Source organism: Arabidopsis lyrata (assembly GCF_000004255.2).
Source record: "Arabidopsis lyrata subsp. lyrata unplaced genomic scaffold ARALYscaffold_4, whole genome shotgun sequence".
NCBI lineage: Eukaryota > Viridiplantae > Streptophyta > Magnoliopsida > Brassicales > Brassicaceae > Arabidopsis > Arabidopsis lyrata.
This window is the reverse complement of record NW_003302552.1, coordinates 12,250,007-12,268,963: the sequence shown is the minus strand read 5'-3', so window position 1 is coordinate 12,268,963 and position 18,957 is coordinate 12,250,007. Positions and strand designations below refer to the sequence as shown.

General features: G+C 30.0%; 1 protein-coding gene and 1 long non-coding RNA gene across 4 annotated transcripts; one reads left to right on the top strand and one right to left on the bottom strand.

The window, feature by feature from the left end:
• Positions 1-8,447: 8,447 nt before the first annotated feature.
• On the bottom strand, positions 8,448-10,043 carry LOC110229120. The gene is made up of 3 exons (XR_002332554.1): positions 9,890-10,043; positions 9,583-9,667; positions 8,448-9,347 (listed from the first exon to the last, which is right to left on the bottom strand). It is a non-coding gene; the product is annotated as an uncharacterized LOC110229120 (long non-coding RNA).
• Positions 10,044-10,519: 476 nt separating this feature from the next.
• Positions 10,520-12,424, top strand: LOC9315197. Of its 3 annotated transcripts, none has more exons than XM_021028156.1 (4): positions 10,528-10,906; positions 11,027-11,211; positions 11,297-11,539; positions 12,001-12,424. In XM_021028156.1, the coding sequence occupies exons 2-4, from the start codon at positions 11,038-11,040 to the stop codon at positions 12,151-12,153; spliced, it is 570 nt and encodes a 189-aa protein (XP_020883815.1). In that variant the 5' UTR covers positions 10,528-10,906; positions 11,027-11,037; the 3' UTR covers positions 12,154-12,424. The 3 variants fall into 3 exon arrangements, with proteins under 3 accessions (XP_020883814.1, XP_020883815.1, XP_020883816.1); XM_021028157.1 differs by having other exon boundaries at positions 11,014-11,211; XM_021028155.1 differs by having other exon boundaries at positions 10,520-10,906; positions 11,027-11,539.
• The last annotated feature ends 6,533 nt before the right edge of the window (positions 12,425-18,957 follow it).

Below are 18,957 nucleotides of genomic sequence, written 5' to 3'. Positions count from 1 at the left end.
TTTATAATAAATACCGTAACTGAATTTTACTCCCAAATAGAAGATTTGATAAAGCAATATGATATTTAGCCATTCGGGGAATTGACGTAAGGTCGATGCAACAACTACTGCACATGTTGGCTATCAGTATTGCGTCACTTTCTTGAGCTAAAAAACAGATAAGAGAAAAATAAATTTTCAAAAAAGTACATCTGAATATTCAGGCAATTTAATATCTTAACTCATACGTACATGGCCAATCTTAGCTTTCATGTCAGAGGATATATATATTCACACAAAATTTCAATTCGAAGATAAATATATTCACACAAAACATTCCGATTCTAAAAATAACCACCCAACTATCATCATCATATATAATGAATTAACATACAAATTTTCTTATTTAACAAGCAAAAAGAAAAAAAAATAATGAAACTGACCCAAAAATATGTATTAGAAAGAAGTTTTTACATGGTCTTTTTTTTCTCCTTTTTTTTTTTTTTAGTTTTCTAGAAATATTGACATCTTATGTATATTTACCCTTTACTTCTCTGATTGTCTTTTGTTCTATACATTTTTAACATTGTTTGAAATTCTATTAGAGAATAATAACACACAGGAAAAATACGATGAAAAATTCTTCATTAATTTTTATTATACATATATATATATATATATATTTTATATTTGTTTTTCTTCATTTACCCTTTGCACCCCCAACATGGATTGAAAATTTAGTGTTGTGTTCACTTTCTCTGCTATCACTTTGATCATACCTTTGTAAGTCTTGTGTATAACCATGAGACTTTTATCAAGCAATGCTTATTCTTCTAAATACTTAGCTTCTTCTCTGATACAAGCTTCTTATATCTCAAGTAGTACTTGTTTGGTTCCTCTTAGTTTCTTGTTCGATAAACGTAACTTAACCTCCATGTTACTAATCTTCTCCGTGACACTTTCAATCTCGTCTCCTTAATTTCTAGCTCTTATGTGAAGTCTTTTTCATCTCTTCAAGTTTTGAATTTTTTTTAAAAAAACAAGTACACATTCTTTCTAATATATGTAGGATGCATCATCAATGTTGACTTTTATCTATTTTATCATGTTAACTTTTGAATACATACTTTAGCATTTCTAATATTTTTGATTTTTTCAAAAAATTAAATCTATTTTCAAGTTTTCTATTCCACGTCAAAGAAAATTAGTAAATTACTTTGTAAACCATATAAAAATTATATTTTTGATCCATTTTAAATAGTCAACCTATTTTTTTTGTCGTCTACATTTATTATTAATTGCAAATTATGATAATTGTTACATAAACGATTCTATAACTGACAATTCCTCTTGACCCTTACTAGATCCACGACAGAATACACTTCTTTTTTCGTGATCTTGATGAATACCTTCAATGATCCATGACCTGGCGACACTTCCTTCTCTGCGTAGAACTCTGGTGAACGGCTATAATTGTACATCGCTGTAGATCTCTTGCATACTTGCCCCCATTAATCTGCAAATTTGTTAATAAATCGCAATATCTGGGACTCGAACCCCAGACCTCTTGGTGTAGAAGCATTAATCAACATTTGGTCAACCAATGTGCCAAGGGGGCTTCCACAAATGGTCAATCTATTTATCAATAATTTTTTTTATTTATAAATATTTTAAAAAAAAACTCTAAATGGTGCAAAATTCTATAAAATTCATAATTTCTTAGGTATCAAACAAAGGATATATGAATAAAAGGTTCATACGTTATTTCAACTAAGATTTTGAATCGGTTAAATACTTTGAAAATAACTCAATCTTTTAGTATCAATATCTTAAGTTGTAATAACTAGTACATTATTCTGTAAGAGCAATCAAATAAAGTATCACGATGGATTTTCAAATTATATTTAATTAAATTTGGACACAGAATTTTACATTAGTATTTTTGATTTAGTAATTCTAATATATTTCCATGTTGATGTGATGTTCTGACCCTAACTTGGCATTCCTAAATCTCACCTCTTGAACAAGAAAATAGGGTTAATACTTCATAGAAAACAGAAATAGAAATTGTTATGTTAAACCTCTTTTATTTTATTATGTTAAACAAAAGATTGTATTAAAAAAAGAAGAGGAAGAGATAAACTTCTTACAAATTCAAGAAATACTTGTAAACATTATCTTATCTATACTAAAGTAGGGAAAAGACAGATTAGATAATGTGTACAAGTATTTATTGAAATACACAAAGAGAAAAATTAGGGTTCTCCTAATTACATTTAGTCCATTAGTGCGCAACTGTTTTTTGGTAAATATCTTAGTACACATTATTTGGCTATTAAATCTTTAATACACCAGAAAAACAAAAACGAAAACGGAGCAAGGACTAAACGCTTTGTTGTTGCATTTTTATTGTCTTGTGGTATTGGTCTCTAACGAGAAACGCTTTGTTGACAGATCTCCTTTAGCAGTTTGGAGTTACCGAATGAGCTAGTTCTAGAGAAAGATTGCTAGGATGATGCGAGGTCCCCGCTGGCGGTGTCGACGATCTTGGACCTTTCAATCTCGGAAGCTTTACTTGTCTTCAATGTATGAGTGTGGTTTGTTCAAGGAGAAGCTGTAAGCTATGCCGAACTAAAGTTTTGAGGATTGGCCTACCTCGCTGCACTCGTGGCAAATCTAAGACCAATTTGTGCTCATTTCTTTTTTTTTTTTTTTTTTTTTTTTTGTGCTCAAAACTGTAGAGTACAATTTACAATTACCCTTAATTAACCTTCCCCTTTATAAGAATTTACTTAAGAATGCCATTAGAAATAAAATTTTATAGAGTAAATTAATTCAACTCATTAAGGATAAACAAGTCAAATACTATTTTATGCAATTTAATTAATTTAATTTAATTATAAAAACAAAAATCTATTATTAATTTCTTTTAAAAAAATGACCAATCAAAATGAACATATAAGATTTGATATCTAACTTACCATATTAATTTGTTATTAATCATTATACTTCACCTCTTTATATGATTCTATTTCTATAAATAAATAAATCATTATATCATCTATATAACAAAAAAAAAAGTACATTTTTTTCGCATATACTAAGATTTGGATTTTTAAAAACGAATAGAAATTATTCAATGTATGAAAGAACAAATTTAACGGGTCAAAAATTCATATTTGAGTAATATATTCCTTTTTTTTATATCATCAATACTTAATAGATCAAAAATTTATGAAGTATAAATACTCTAATTTGATTTTTTGAAACAAATATTTATAATAGACGGCGGGTTGAATATAATATATTATATGATGAAATGAGTTATGATCCTTATAACTATTTGAATATTTATATTTAATTTCATATCATTTTTTTAAAAAAATTCATAATTTTACATACTACAATAATTTTTTTAAAGATTTTAATTTGGAACATTTTAAAAAAGTTTAATTTAATATATTAAAGAATATCATAAATATTTAATAAATTAAAAAATTAAAAAAAATTATAAATACTTTAATTTGATTTTTTTTAAATATGTTTAAAATATTTATAGTAGACGGCGGGTTAAATGTAATGTATTATATAGTAGAAAGTTATGATTCTTATAACAGACTCATTTTAAGATTTTTATGATGAGATGAGTTAAATAAGGTTTGACACTTCTAAATATTTGAAAATTTGATTCTGCAAGTAATTTTGAAAATAATAAATAATAGATTGTGCTGCAATATTTTCATTGAGATTGTAAAATGAAAATATAGACTCCACACATAGATTGAATTTGGTATTATTATATACCAAATATAAGTTCATAACATATTTGATTATATGAATAATTGGTAAATTCCGTAATTAGCTCAAACATATAAGTCCTTGCTTTGCTTTCATTTTTGTTGTTGTAAATTTCTTGTTTTGTAGTTTTCTGTTTTTCTCCTTTCTTTTTATTCCATATAATTTTTGTCAAAAATTTCAAAAATGATATAAAACTTAATCTTTAACTAGAAAATAGTCTTTAATACACATATTTTACATGTTGGAAAATTATTGGAGTTGACTACTTTCTTCTATTGTTGAGATGAGTCTAAAATAAAATAAAAAGTAATATCTTCAGTTGTTGGAAAAATACCGCTTGACTTCATGTTTGCACTGCTACCAAAACTACAATTCATTGTTTGCTTTTGAATTATCCTATGACTGAAAAATATCATGGCGGAATGGGGACTCTTCATAGAATGCCAAGGAGAATGACATATCATTCTCTATTATTTCCACATAACTATTTAGTAAATAATTAAATAAAAGTTTAAATATATATTTTGTTGGTAAAATTGTTCAAGCATGTGACTTTAATTTTCCTTTCAATTTTTTGTTTGTTAATGCAACACATTAATTACTGTAAGCTTGGTCAAAAATAATGTAAATTTAAAAAAAATATATAAAAAATAATAATATAAGACTTACAATATTCATGGAACAATAATTAATGGGAGACTCACAAAAATGCCCCTTTTCAATATATTTTTTCAAAAATGCCCCTTTTGGCTGTTCATTTTTAAAAATACCCCCTTTATGTACAAAATGACTAAATTACCCTTCTTTTAATAAAAGATATCACAAATATATAAGGAAAACATGAGAATGTGCACACATCAAAATTACAAATTTGATTTTGTAAAAACTTGTAAAACCTTTAAAATACCTTGTAAAATTTTCCCGTAAAAATTTTTCCCGCCAAAAAATTTTCCCGCCAAAAATTTTTTTTTGCGGGAAAAGTGATTCCGCAATTTTTTTGGCGTTAAATATTTGGTGGGAAAATTTTTGGCGGGAAAAATTTACAAGGTATTTTAAAGGTTTTTTACAGGGTATTTATAAGGGTTTACAATGTATTTTAAAAGGTTTTACAACGTATTTATAAGGTATTTATAAGATATTATAAGATTTTACAAGCTATTTTATAAGTTTTTACAAGTTATAAGGTTTTACAAGTTTTTTATAAAGTTTTACAAGTTATAAATACCTTATAAAACTTTATAAGTACTTTGTAAAACCTTTTAAAATACATTGTAAAATCTTACAAAACACTTGTAAATACTCTGTAAAACCTTTAAAATACCTTGTAAATTTTTCCCGCCAAAACAATTTCGCCAAAAAAATTGCGGAATCACTTGTCCCACAAAAAAAATTTTTGGCGGGAAAAATTTTTACGGGAAAATTTTACAAGGTATTTTAACGGTTTTACAAGTTTTTACAAGTGTTTTGGCGGGAAAATTGCGGGATCACTTTTCCCGCCAAAAAATATTTTGTATTTTGTGGACCTAATTTTGTTTCAAATAAGGGTAAAATGGTCATTAAAAATTAAAAGAGGACAAACTTAAAAATGAACTCTCAAAGGGGGCATTTTTGAAAAGACGTATTGAAAAAGGGGCATTTTCAACAATTTCTCATAATTAATTTGATGAAATTTCATATATGCATTATAATTTTGAAAGAAAAATTTCTCCAAATTCCATAAATCAAATAATACTTACGCGTATCAATTTAAAAATAAATATCTCAAAATAAAATATTACTAATAACAAATTCACGTTTATATCTATAAATTAAATTATCATGTTTGGGCACCATATAGAACTCAAACAAAAAAATTGTTTCTGAACAAAATTATAAGGATACGAATACGAAGTAAATAAAAACAAGGAGATGATGCCATGGATGACTGAACTTATCACCTTAATATCAGTAGTTCATGGTTTTACCACCAGCCTATTGAACTTTTCAACAGAAAATTGGCCGTTAAAACATATATACATATATTATAACATAGGCTACAAGCTCAAACTTTTCTTGTTTGGACTTAGTGCTGGCTCTACTATTTCATTTAGAGTTTACTGAAAACACAAATTCAGATGTACGAAAACAATAATTTCTATACAATCAAATCTATGAACTATGCTCTATACTATAGTAAGTGCAAAAATATGCAAAACTCAGCATCTATGCAATAATCAATAAAGTCTTACCATAATAACATACTAAACTGAGGGCAAAAAAGATTCGAAACCGGGTCTATTAGAATGCCCAATAACAAAATCCACTAGGAAAATATAAACTCAAAAGAATACGAAGATATGGGCTCCAAACTCGATCATTGACACTGGTCTCAAAACGGCACGCCCAACCACAAAGGCTAGTACCCTCCCTAAAGACTAGTTAGCGGGCATTTTCCCCATGTCACTTACCACTACACGAGTAATGTCCACCGATTAGTGTGTTTATTAATGTTAAAACTAGTAGTACATGAAATTTAATTTACGTGTTGTAATTAAATTGTTTGAAACATTATCATTTGAATATATTTTAATTTAGTTCTATCCTATTACAAATGATCAACCTTCTCGACTAACAAATCATTCATGTGTTTTTCATAGTGAGCAATTTCATGAACAATTTTACAATTGACAATTCTACCTACATTACAAAGATCTACATTAGATGGTTCTCTATGCATCATGATGGACAGTCAGGTCTGGCTCTATGCATGTGTTGGAGGTGCTTATACACAAGATCCATCTAATTTTATCTTTTTTTTTTCTAACTAAATTTATCAAAATTAGGGTCCAAAACTTTTTTTATACAAAAAAACATAAGAAATAAGGGCTAATTATTTTTTTCAGTTCAAGGTCTTTAATTTTTATGAGCCGCTCTTGTGGACAGTTTTACCCTTTGTCAGGCCGGATCACGATTAACGATTCTATCTGCACAACGTTTGAGATCTCTTATTAACTTGTTCCATTTATCTGTAATAATCCGCAATTTTTGGGAACCGAGTCCCAAATCAGGTTTAGAAGCATTAATTAATTTTTGGTCAATGAAAGGACGTTCCACTACAAGTTTGTATTAGCTGAATAAAACTAATGAAGTAAAACTTTTTAATTGCATGTAAATTTGTTGTTTTGCAATTGCATTGCTAGTTAGACATCTTAAACATATTATTATCTTTTCTTTTTTTTTTTGATCAAAGAACATATTATTATCTTCTACTTTCCTAAAAGCATGACTTTTTTTTTTTTTTTTTTTTTTGGTAGGCAGCATGACTTTTTTATTTTGTAAACATTTTTTATGTAAGACTTTCAATGTTTTCTAGTAAAAATATGAATTCATGATTATATTTAATTAATTTCTTTGGACAAATATTTTCTATGAAATACCGTTACTTATCTTTATATTTTATTATTAATTTCTGGTCAAAATCAGTTGCTCATAGTATTCAGATAAAAATTTATTTAAATATTGTTATATGTGATTTAGTGTATTTATGCATGATAATACAAAAAATATTTTTATCACAGTATTTAATTGTTTCTTTCATATTTTTGTAAGATAACTGATGAATAAAATTAATATAGTTATGTTAGACATGTATATAATGTATTTTTAAGAATTAGGAGATAATTCGAGTAGAACTAAAAATATTAGTGTTTTATTTACAAATGTAGAAAATGAATAGAGAAAATATTTTAAAGATAACAACATCTTTTCATTGATTGAGAAATTGAATTCTGCTCACACAGTTGCGGTGGTCTAGTGGTGGTTGAGAATTAGAGAAATGTTGGAAGAAATTAATCCAAGTTCGATCTGGACTTGGGCCAAAGAGCCCAAACAGTTTACCTGGTATTCTAGTAACAGGCGATTTGGCTACCTCCAGACATTAGTCGAAAAGCATTCCAAGCTCGGGATAGATATTGTAGTGGCCCTTTCTTTTGGAGAGAAGTCCACTCTGAAGCACTTCAGTGGATTTCTACCGAGGATGACCGGATCAGCCGATAGAGTTTATCAAAAAAAAAAAAAAAATTGAATTTTCATTTATTTGACATATTTTGATAATTTATGTATGTTTCTTTTGGATGTACACGTTTCGATAGTTCTAAGGAGTATAATCTATTAATCAAATCATTAATGTTACTAGGGCGAAACCCGCGCTATGCCGCATGATTTTTTTAAAAACGTTTTTTTAAGAAGTTGCTTAATTGTGTTTTATCCACTCTACTTCCACTACATGTCTACATGTTTATGAGATTAGTTAATCATGAACACAAATGAAAATTTGATCTTTCTCGCTACCGTGAGATACACTCGCATGAGCCGATTGTGTTCAAAATTGCCAACCTCTGTTAGATTCTTTTCTTTAGATATCACACATTATTTTATGTTCTTAATCAATAAGAAATCCAATTTGCAGTTATTGCATCTAATCCACCAATGTTGAGTTTTTAACCTTTGTTTTTCCATTGACACCTCTGTTTTGGGTTTATAATTGGGCTTTTGATATGATATTATAGGTTCCGATTTACCTTATGTAAATCCCATTTCAGTTATTTAATAAAATCAGTTGTCAAAAAAAAAAAGGGGTTTTTTTATTAATAATTTAATACATACATATGAAGAGGTTAATTATATAATTTGTTTAAATTTCTGACTACCAAAACCATTTACTACTTAGAACACACACTTTGTGTGTCGCTTTTATGCTTGTTGCAGGCGTTAATGACTGAGAAGTGATGGGTTTCGAATGGCCCAAGGTTTCTGTTGGATTTGAATGGCCCATATCGGTTTGGCTTAGTAAAGTCAAACCTCTGAATCCACTAGAACATCCTTCTTCTCTTCATTAAGAAAGAGAGATAGCGAGAGATTGAAAAAAAAAGAACCGAGAACCTCCACAACAATGAATTTCAATCCACCGTCACAACGTTGATCGTTTTCTTCTTCTTCGGCGAGCCTAAGGTTCAATCTCAGCTAGAAAATTGAAATGTGTGTTTTTTTGATACATAGAATTTTTGGGGATTGAAAAGTTTTTCTCAAATCTAATTCCAATTCGATGCAAGTGTGTAATGAGCGAACTCTTGGGACCATGGTTTCTTCAATCCCTGAACCTCTTTATTCACTTCTTCTGTCAAATTCTCTCTTCTTTCAAGAAAAATGACTTCTCTCCCCAACAATCCTCTATAGCTTCCCATGAACATTTGCTCGCATTTGATAAGCACAAAGTCGACCAGTGTTTTTCTCTCAATCTTACTCTGGGCATCTCTCTTACCTTCAATTTCATCGAAAAAGCTCAGAGGTAATATCAGTAGCCATCCCCAAGGAGAATTCTTTTATCATCAGTTGGCCAGAGACTATGAACTTGGTTATGTACTCGAGCTCTCAGTCATGACCTTCTTCAGCTTCTAATAAAGCGACGGATTCTGTTGAGGATTTGGTTTCTCTAGTTTCATTCTCATATTCATTGCGTGAATTCGAGAAACTTTTGCTGCTCGAGATTTGAAGATTTTTGGCTGTGTTGAAGTTGTTAACTTCCTGATCCTCTTATACATGTGTCATAAGAAATATGAAATTTTAAAGATCAGTGAGTCAAAAAACCTTACGAAAATATAAATATAGCGAATTATAAAAACATTGGTAAGCTACTAAACAAGGGTAAAAATTGATGGATCCATCACCTAATTTGATCAAATCAATCGAAGTAGAAAGACAAACACATTTGAAGATTTCAAGATAATATAAGCATCAACCCACCATTTAAAAGAAATAGATAACTACCCACACAAATTATTTCTTCTTTGCAACTGAACTTCCATCTCAATCAAGTTGTCGACAAAATCGTCAAATCAAATCCCCAGCTTGACTGGATTCACGAAAACAAAGTGGAAGATCTAAGCAAATTTAAATTCAATCAAAATCACCTTAAAATCAAGTTATGCTTTCTGACATTGGTAACCCTATCTCAAAATTCTTCATGAACCATTGTTATTATGATCTTTCAACCAAATTTATAATCATAATTAGAATCAAACTGTTTAGTCGTAAAAAAAAATGTCAGAAATTTTTATCGTTCAAAAATCAAAACCTTTTCAATCTCGACTTAATTGGAGAATAAAAGCTTCCTACAATGTACTCACAACCTCTTCATTGATTTCAACCTCTGCAGCTTCTGCCTCTACTACCGTCGCAGCACTGTTCTCGGTAGACTTATATATCCTCACGCGCCTGATAGGAAAAAAGAAAATTATTACATCTTACATCAGCTATGGTTCTTTAAGCCCACTTCTCTCCAAACAATAAAGCCCTACAAATTGAAATATAATGACATGGCATAAAGAAAATTATTTATAGGCTAAAACATGTTGAGTTGTATTAATCGAAATGTTTTCATTGGACGACGATTTTAATGAGGTGTCAACATGAGAAGAGCCCAAAATGCTGATGTGTCAGGCCTAGAGAGATTCTTAGTGTTATTATTGTATTGATTTAAATATATTCTTAAAGTATAGTATTATCATTATAACATTTGGTTATTTTAAAAGTCCAAGTTGGAACAAATTTTGATCTATGTCTATACACACTTAAATCATAAATGTTATTTAAATATATTTTTCAAAAAGTATTTTTTTTGAATTTAATGATATATATATATATATATATATATATATATATTTGTCAATATTAGAGTATTATCATTATAATATTTTGGTTATTATTAAAGTCCAAGTTGCAACAAATTTTGATCTATACTTTTTGATTAGCTTGTAATTTTGTCATCAGACTCATTTACCTAATGGCCCAATCCAACGGTTTGGAATCAACCTTAACCAAACATCATATCTAATTATATATCCTTTCCATTCTCTCCCCAATAAACTATTAACAATAAATATTTAATAATAATTAAGAGAAGAAAAGATATCTACCAATCCTAAATAAGAAGAAAAAACATAAAATCTTCATTTATCAACAATAAATTAAAATTTATATCTTCCTTTCTCTCTTACCCTGAAAATCTGATTTTTTCCTGCTCTTGTCTCAAAAATCAATTATCTAATACCCTTTCTCTCTCCCTCTCTCTCTACTGATCATCTTCACAGAGGTAATGCAAATGGCAAAAGCATGTTCTTCGTAATTTATTACATTACTCACAAGGTTTTGTCTCGATCAATATAATTCCCTTTTTGTATATTGTAATTATTGTTTAAGAAAAACAAAACAGGAGAGAGATCAATGGAGGAGCCAAAATGGCTGGAAGGTCTCTTGAGAACAAACTTCTTCAGCATTTGCCCTCAACACCGTGAGACACCGCGAAATGAGTGCAACATGTTCTGTCTCTCCTGTCAAAACGCTGCGTTTTGCTTCTACTGCCGCTCCTCCTTTCACATTGACCATCCCGTTCTTCAGGTCCTTCATTTTCTCAACACACCACATTGCATATACATATATCAATTTGACTCACTCCAGTTCTTTATCATTGACATTGGGACAGATAAGAAGATCTTCATATCATGATGTGGTGAGAGTGTCGGAGATAGAGAAGGCATTGGACATAAGAGGAGTGCAAACTTATGTCATCAACAGCGCGAGGGTTCTCTTCTTAAACGAGAGACCTCAGCCTAAGAACTCCTCCCATGGCGCCGCCTCCTCAACCCCGAAAACCATTTCCTACTTCTGTGAGACATGTTGCAGAACCCTTCTTGATCCCTTTCGCTTCTGTTCCTTGGGTTGCAAGGTTCGTTCACCAACACTTTTTCTGAATGCACAATTTTTTTCTTGTAGTCGGATAAATCATAGGCCAAAACTCTGTCAATTTTCGTATCTATAGAACAATGGATAGTTACCATTTAATGCGTCTATAGAAGTCAATGTGGAGTCAATCGATATAACAAGTACTTTACAACTGGACCAACAAAATTGGTTTATGCATATTTTCATCATTATTACAAATGCCTTCGCATCTATTTGTCCAATATGAGGAATCGGTTTTAGGATACACCGTATAACGTTTATATTCATTTATATGGTAAATTCATTGATTCGTCTATATTCAAACTCGTATAATGCATGTTGTTTGCCTCATATAATGTATCTTATAAAATTGTATATGCGAGGTTAGATGTGTGTATATATGTATATATATATGTTACATTTGCATAAGGGAAATGTATGATGTGATCATCATAAAAATGTCAGGTTGAAGGAATGAGGAAGAATAAGGAAGAGGAAGAAGAAAGATTGCGTAAAGAAAGACAACAAGAAACGCACAAAGGCACGCATCCTCCAACTCATACCTCTAATTCTAGGCGACGAAAAGGCATTCCTCATAGAGCTCCTTTGGCCTCCTAATTTAATCAATCTTTTTCAAGAAATAAAAAAATAAAACTTTTCTTTAACTTATTTTATCTTTTTAAAATCTCATTTAATGGTCCACCCAAATTAGCATAGTATATGCGTATTGGGTGGGTGTATTTATATATTCCCAATTTGTACAATGTCCAGCTCACTTCTAACAATCCTCTCACATTGAAATACAACAATTTGTATAGAAGAAAATCCTAATTTCCCAACTTTTTTGCTGTAAAATATTAAATACTTTTCTAGCTAATTTTATATCATATCTATATGAGTGGGATTGTAGGATGGACTATATTTGATACACTAAATAATTTTTGTGAAATATATAAGTCTCATCTTTGAAACACATTATACAAAATCAAGAGTTAAAAAAGACTCTTTGTGGAAGGAAGGAATAACATGGAAATTAGGAGTTAGACTACGAGAATGTCGGTGGAGATATATTGTATACTTTATTTTCGAGTAATGATCTAATAACTAATCGATGTGGTGGTTTGAAGTTACCTGTCTCTAGCTATATCCATCTAGCTACTAAATATATTAGTTTAGGGGAAAAAACCCGAAAAATACCTTATTTATTTTTTATTTGGACGTTTAATACCTAATTTTTTTTTGTTTGAAAAAAATACCTCAGTTAATTATATTCGGTCGAAAATACCTTATCTTTAAATTATTGGTAGATTCAAACCTCTGATTTAACGGACGTTACGGTATCAGTAAACAACGTTAAATTATAACAGGAAAATAGCCGAAAAATACTCAATCTATTTACTTTTGGAATTTTAATACCCCAACTTTTTGGTTAGAAAAAAATACCTCGTTTAAAATATCTTTGTCTAAAAATACTTCATTTTGAATCATTGGTGGATTCAAGTCTGCGACTTAACAATTATTAACGGATATTACAAAATCATTTAACGACGTTAAATGTTAACCCTGTGTATATAAATAGATATATACAATTTTTATTCAAAATTTTACAAATATATTGGTGTGGTCTAGTGGTAACAAGTAGTTTATTTAATATTATTGCGTTAATACGATCAAAACTCCATCTTTCTCGAACCATTTCTTTTATTTCTCCACTTTTACCTAAATTCTTCTCCACTTCCGCAACTAACCTACTCCACGACCACAAAAATGACATATCCATCGTCGTCGTCATCTTATATATTAGTTTAGGGGAAAAAACCCGAAAAAATACCTTATTTATTTTTTATTTGGACGTTTAATACCTAACTTTTTTTTGTTTGAAAAAAAATACCTCAGTTAATTATATTCGGTCGAAAATACCTTATCTTTAAATTATTGGTAGATTCAAACCTCTGATTTAACGGCCGTTAACGGACGTTACGGTATCAGTAAACAACGTTAAATTATAACAGGAAAATAGCCGAAAAATACTCAATCTATTTACTTTTGGAATTTTAATACCCCAACTTTTTGGTTAGAAAAAAATACCTCATTTAAAATATCTTTGTCTAAAAATACTTCATTTTGAATCATTGGTGGATTCAAGTCTGCGACTTAACAATTATTAACGGATATTACAAAATCATTTAACGACGTTAAATGTTAATCCTGTGTATATAAATAGATATATACAATTTTTATTCAAAATTTTACAAATATATTGGTGTGGTCTAGTGGTAACAAGTAGTTTATTTAATATTATTGCGTTAATACGATCAAAACTCCATCTTTCTCGAACCATTTCTTTTATTTCTCCACTTTTACCTAAATTCTCTCCACTTCCGCAACTAACCTACTCCACGACCACAAACATGACATATCCATCGTCGTCGTCATCTTTGTCTCAATCTCTCATGTGTTAATTGTATTTAAATTTAAATTTGTAGGAGTGAAGAAAATGATGTATTTAAATTTGTATGACGTCATTCATTAAAGAAAATAAGACATCAAAAGAAGTTCTATGCAAGTTGAATAAAATACGTGTTACCACCAGATCAAACAATATATTTGTAAAAATTTGTATAAATATTGTATATATTTATTTTTACATGGAAAGTTAAAATTTAACGTAGTTTACTGATTCTAAAATGCCCGTTAACGGCTGTTAAGGCACAGATTTGAATCTACTAACAATTCAAAAACAAAGTTTTTTGAGACAAAAATATTTAAATGAGGTATTTTTCTTCCAAAAAAAAATTGAAGTATTAAAAGTCCAAAAATAAACAGATGAAGTATTTTTCGGCTATTTTTCTCGTTATAATTTAACGTCGCTTACTAATACTGTAACGTCCGTTAACGACTAAATCAGAGGTTTGAATCTACTAACAATAATTAAATGAGATATTTTTCTACCGAATATAATTAAATGAGATATTTTTCTTCCAATAAAAAAAATTTAGGTATTAAACATTCAAATAAAAAAATAGATGAGGTATTTTTAGGGTTTTTTCCCATTAGTTTAGACTGAAATTGTGTGGGGTTTAGGGCTCAATAATTGTGTATCTAAATGGTTAAGGGACATGAATGTGTATATGTTTTGTATAGACACATGAAATGTTTCTCTACTTGTTTTTGATGATAATTTCTATGCTGCTATATAATTAAAATAGTTTGTCGTAGGCGTTAGGTATTGGAAAGGTACAGTTACTTAAAAAAGAAAGGAACGTTTTCATATATTTACATAAATAATTTTAGTGGTAACATTTTACGTAAAGGATGGTCTTATTTTAGTACGTATCGACCGTAATTTCCTTCACGTTCTATACATAGTATATTATGTCATTTTGTAAAATAACTAGGTCATAACTTTATGAATTACGTGTTGTTGTTTTTCTAGAATAATTAGTGTGTTAATGCATTATTTAATTTTTGGCCGCAGCCGCGCTTTTTAGGGGGATTATGATTTCTTAAGTCTTACTCCCTCCGTATTTTAATAAGTGTCGTTTTAGAATTTTTATTTTTTTGAATTGGATGTCGTTTTCAAATTTCTATACAAAATTTATTACTTTTTAATGTTTTATGATATCATAAAACATTAAAAAGTAAAAAATTTTGCATAGAAATTTGAAAACGACATCTAATTTTTAAAAAAAGAAAATCCTAAAACGACACTTATTAAAATACGGAGGGAGTACTATTTTTAATGTTACTCCTTATGTTTCATTGTAAATATCGTTTTCAGATTTCTCTCATGAATTAAACATGTAAAATATTTATTACATTCTTATAATTTTGTTTTATTTTAGATTGTTCTATTATATTTTGACTAGTGGAATTTTTTTTTTTTTTTAACTACAACACTAGCACAAGCCATTATACTAGAAATCATTTTTTTGGTAAAAACCCAAAGGAAATTATCCTAAAACAAACTTATACCAATGTTTGGAAACTAAAAAAAAAACGAAGACTTTCAAAACGTATAAATTCTTAACAACTCTATATTATTATTAGTTTATTAATGATGTCCACATATATTAACATCTCATATACCTTGTAAAGTGAAGTTCAAGATTAATGGTACAAATTATTCAATTTTGGAGATTCAGATAGAAGATTATTTGTATGGGAAAAACTTCATCAATTGTTGGGAAATAAGCATGAGACGATGAGCTAGGATGACTGGATTTTTTTGATAAACAAGTTTAAGGTGTTATTAAGTTAAACAAGATCAAAGGAAGTCACGTACAACGCCGCGAAACGTAAGTTTACAGAGAGGCCCATGTGGTGGTGGGCGGGTGGTTGGTGGGCCAGGGGTGTTTGGGTGAAAGTCCCTCCTTTCCTGCTCCTGCTGTTATCAACATTATGTGGAAAGTCTGTGAGTTGGGCTTTGGCCCTATTGGTTTACCTAGTAGTTAGAAATGAAGGCGGCCTGACTATCCCTGACACTTAGTCGGAAGGCACACCAAACTCGGGATAGACAGAGTGGTAGCCCGAAGGGCCTAGCCGTTAACACGGTAGACAAGTCCACTATATAGCACCTCGGTGCGTTCCAACCGGGACCGACCGGATAGGCGATAGGGTAAAAAAAAAAAAAAAAAAGATTACAGAGAGGTTGATGAAAGTTTACTTAGATATCTATGAGAAACCTTCTGCCAACAATAAGGTATTTCTCATGAAGAAACTCTACCAATCGAAGATGGAAGGAGGTAATTCTGTTGCAGCGCACGTTAATAAATTCAATACGATTGTCAACCACTGTCATCGATTGAAATCAAGTTTGATGATGAGGTTTGTTCTTTGATTTTTTTGGCATCTCTGTCAAATAGTTGGGAGCCCATGCGGGCAGCGGTTAGTAATTATGTTGGTAATCAGAAGCTTAAATTTGTTGATGTACGAGATCGAATCCTTGGCGAGGAAGTTCAAAGAATAGATACATGAGAAGCTTCAACAAGTTCTGCTTAGAACGTAGAAAACAGAGGGAAAAATCCAAACAGAACAAACCATAATCAGGGCAGAGGAATCGAGTAATTAACGGGGTTAAATCCAAAACCAAACATCCTACATAGTGCTGGAATTGTGGCAAAAAAGCAAGATTAAGAAAAAATATTGTACTACACCGAAGAAGTTAGATAACAGAGGAGCTGGAGCCAATGAAGTCACACAAGAAATAATTGATGCATTAGTAGTGTCTGCTGATTCTCCAAGAGGAAGTCAAGTTCATGTTGCGGTTGTTGAAACCGCAGAAAAAATTGATCTCTTCGGCTTATAATTAGATCGATTCTTGGGTCTTAGATTCAGGAGCCTCTTTCCACATTAATGCTCACTAGAACATAATGGAGAACTATGTTGCCCGAAATTATTGGAAGATAGATCTAGAAAATGGATTACCTTTGGACATTGTTGGTGTTGAAGACATTAACCTCAAGATGCCAGATGACCGTGTGTGGAAAATCACAAAGGTTAGAAATGTGCTAAAGTTGATGCAAAATCTGATTAGATAACTTGCTAATACAGGACATAATATCAATGTTGGTGGTGGAGCTTGGATAGTGACAAAGGGTTCCATGGTGGGTACAAAAGGTCATAAAAGAAGCATTCTTTATATAAAGACAAACTATGAAGATACAATTGTTGTTGCCGAAAATGCCAAGAAAACTGGGATGTGGTATTTTAGATTGGGGCATCTGAGCGAAAAATGTATGAAACTCATGGTAACAAATCGTGAATTTCCAGATATGAAACTCATGGTAACAAATCGTGAATTTCCAGATTTGAATATAGTAAATCACTACATGTGTGAAAGCTGGATGATAGGAAATTGAAATCACAGTGACGTGTTGGGACCCGCTCCTGTTGCGTCGCTGGGAGGATCACACTATTATGTTGCATCGTTGGGAGGATCACACTATTATGTGTCTTTCATTGATGACTCCACAAAGAAGGTATAGGTTTACTTCATGAAAAGGTAGAAAATGAGACAAATCTCAAGTTGAAGTGCCTAAAATCTAGTAATGGTGCCGAGTTTAAAAAATATTGTGCTGATAATAGGATTAAGATGGAGAAGACTATTTTTGGAACGCCCCGTCAAAATGGAATAGCGGAGATGATGAGTAGAATTCTAAATGAGCGTTAAAAAAACCTGCGAATCCATTGTAGATTACCTCAAATGTAATCAATAGTGCAACCTTCTTGATTAATATAGGACCGTATGTTCTATTAAGATTCAAGATCCTTGAAAAAGCTTGGATTCATTAGAATAGCCATGTTTTTGTGGACTAAGATGAGAGAAAAATTGTTTTCTATTAGTGTGTGATTCATGGTCATTAATTTGTGAATTAAATCTTAAATTATTGGTAAGACTTAACTATTTGATTTTTAATATTGATCTTTGACCTTTGACTATTTGATCTATTCATGAGCCATCTGTATTTTTTTTGGTCTTTATGACATGAGGAGCTTCCAATGAAATAAATTGAATTTATTGTGCGAAATGGTACACTAACACTTAAGATCAATGAGAGAAAACTATATAATGAAATTAAATAAATAAATATATATATATATATATATATATATATATATATATGTGTGTGTGTGAAAAGTGTACATAAAATAACAAAGATGTGAATAACTCTAATATGTTTCCTCTTTTTATTTTTCAATTCCATCCAAAACATAGACTCAATTCTAATACTTAGGCATTATGACATCGATCTTTCACTTGCAGGTAACAAAAAAACTTATGATTTGTAAATTTGGAGATGCAGCGACCGAATTTAAATTTCTTCCCATCAACTAGATTTTAACCTGCGGTACACCGCGGGATGATTTAATTTTAAAGTTAGTATAAAAATATTTTGTAAATTGTATCTCCTTATAACATATTTATTTATATTATAGTTTACAATTGTTATTAAGTAACGGTATACCACGAGTCCACGAGATAATTATTAATAAACTGAGAATTTAACCCGTATTAAAGCGGTATATAAATATTGATTCAAATTCGTCCGCCATATAAATCCTTTCCGAAATATAACTTGTTCCGTAATTTCTTAACCCGTCCCGTGATTTGTTTTTATTTTAAAATTTAATAATTATTTATTATATATAAAAGTTTACAAATCATATCATTCTCTAAGACATTTATATTTTAATAAACTGAAGATTTAATATGTATTAAAACGGCATGTTAATGATATTTAAAATTTTATAAATATTGTTATTAAGTAACATTATACCACGGGACAATTTTTGGTTTTATACAATTTTTTCTAAATGAGACTGATTTAATATGTCTAATATTGGTGGTATTAAAAAAAATAAGGATTTAATCCGTATTGAAGCGGCGGGTTAATGATATTTTAATCTTTTTATTATTGT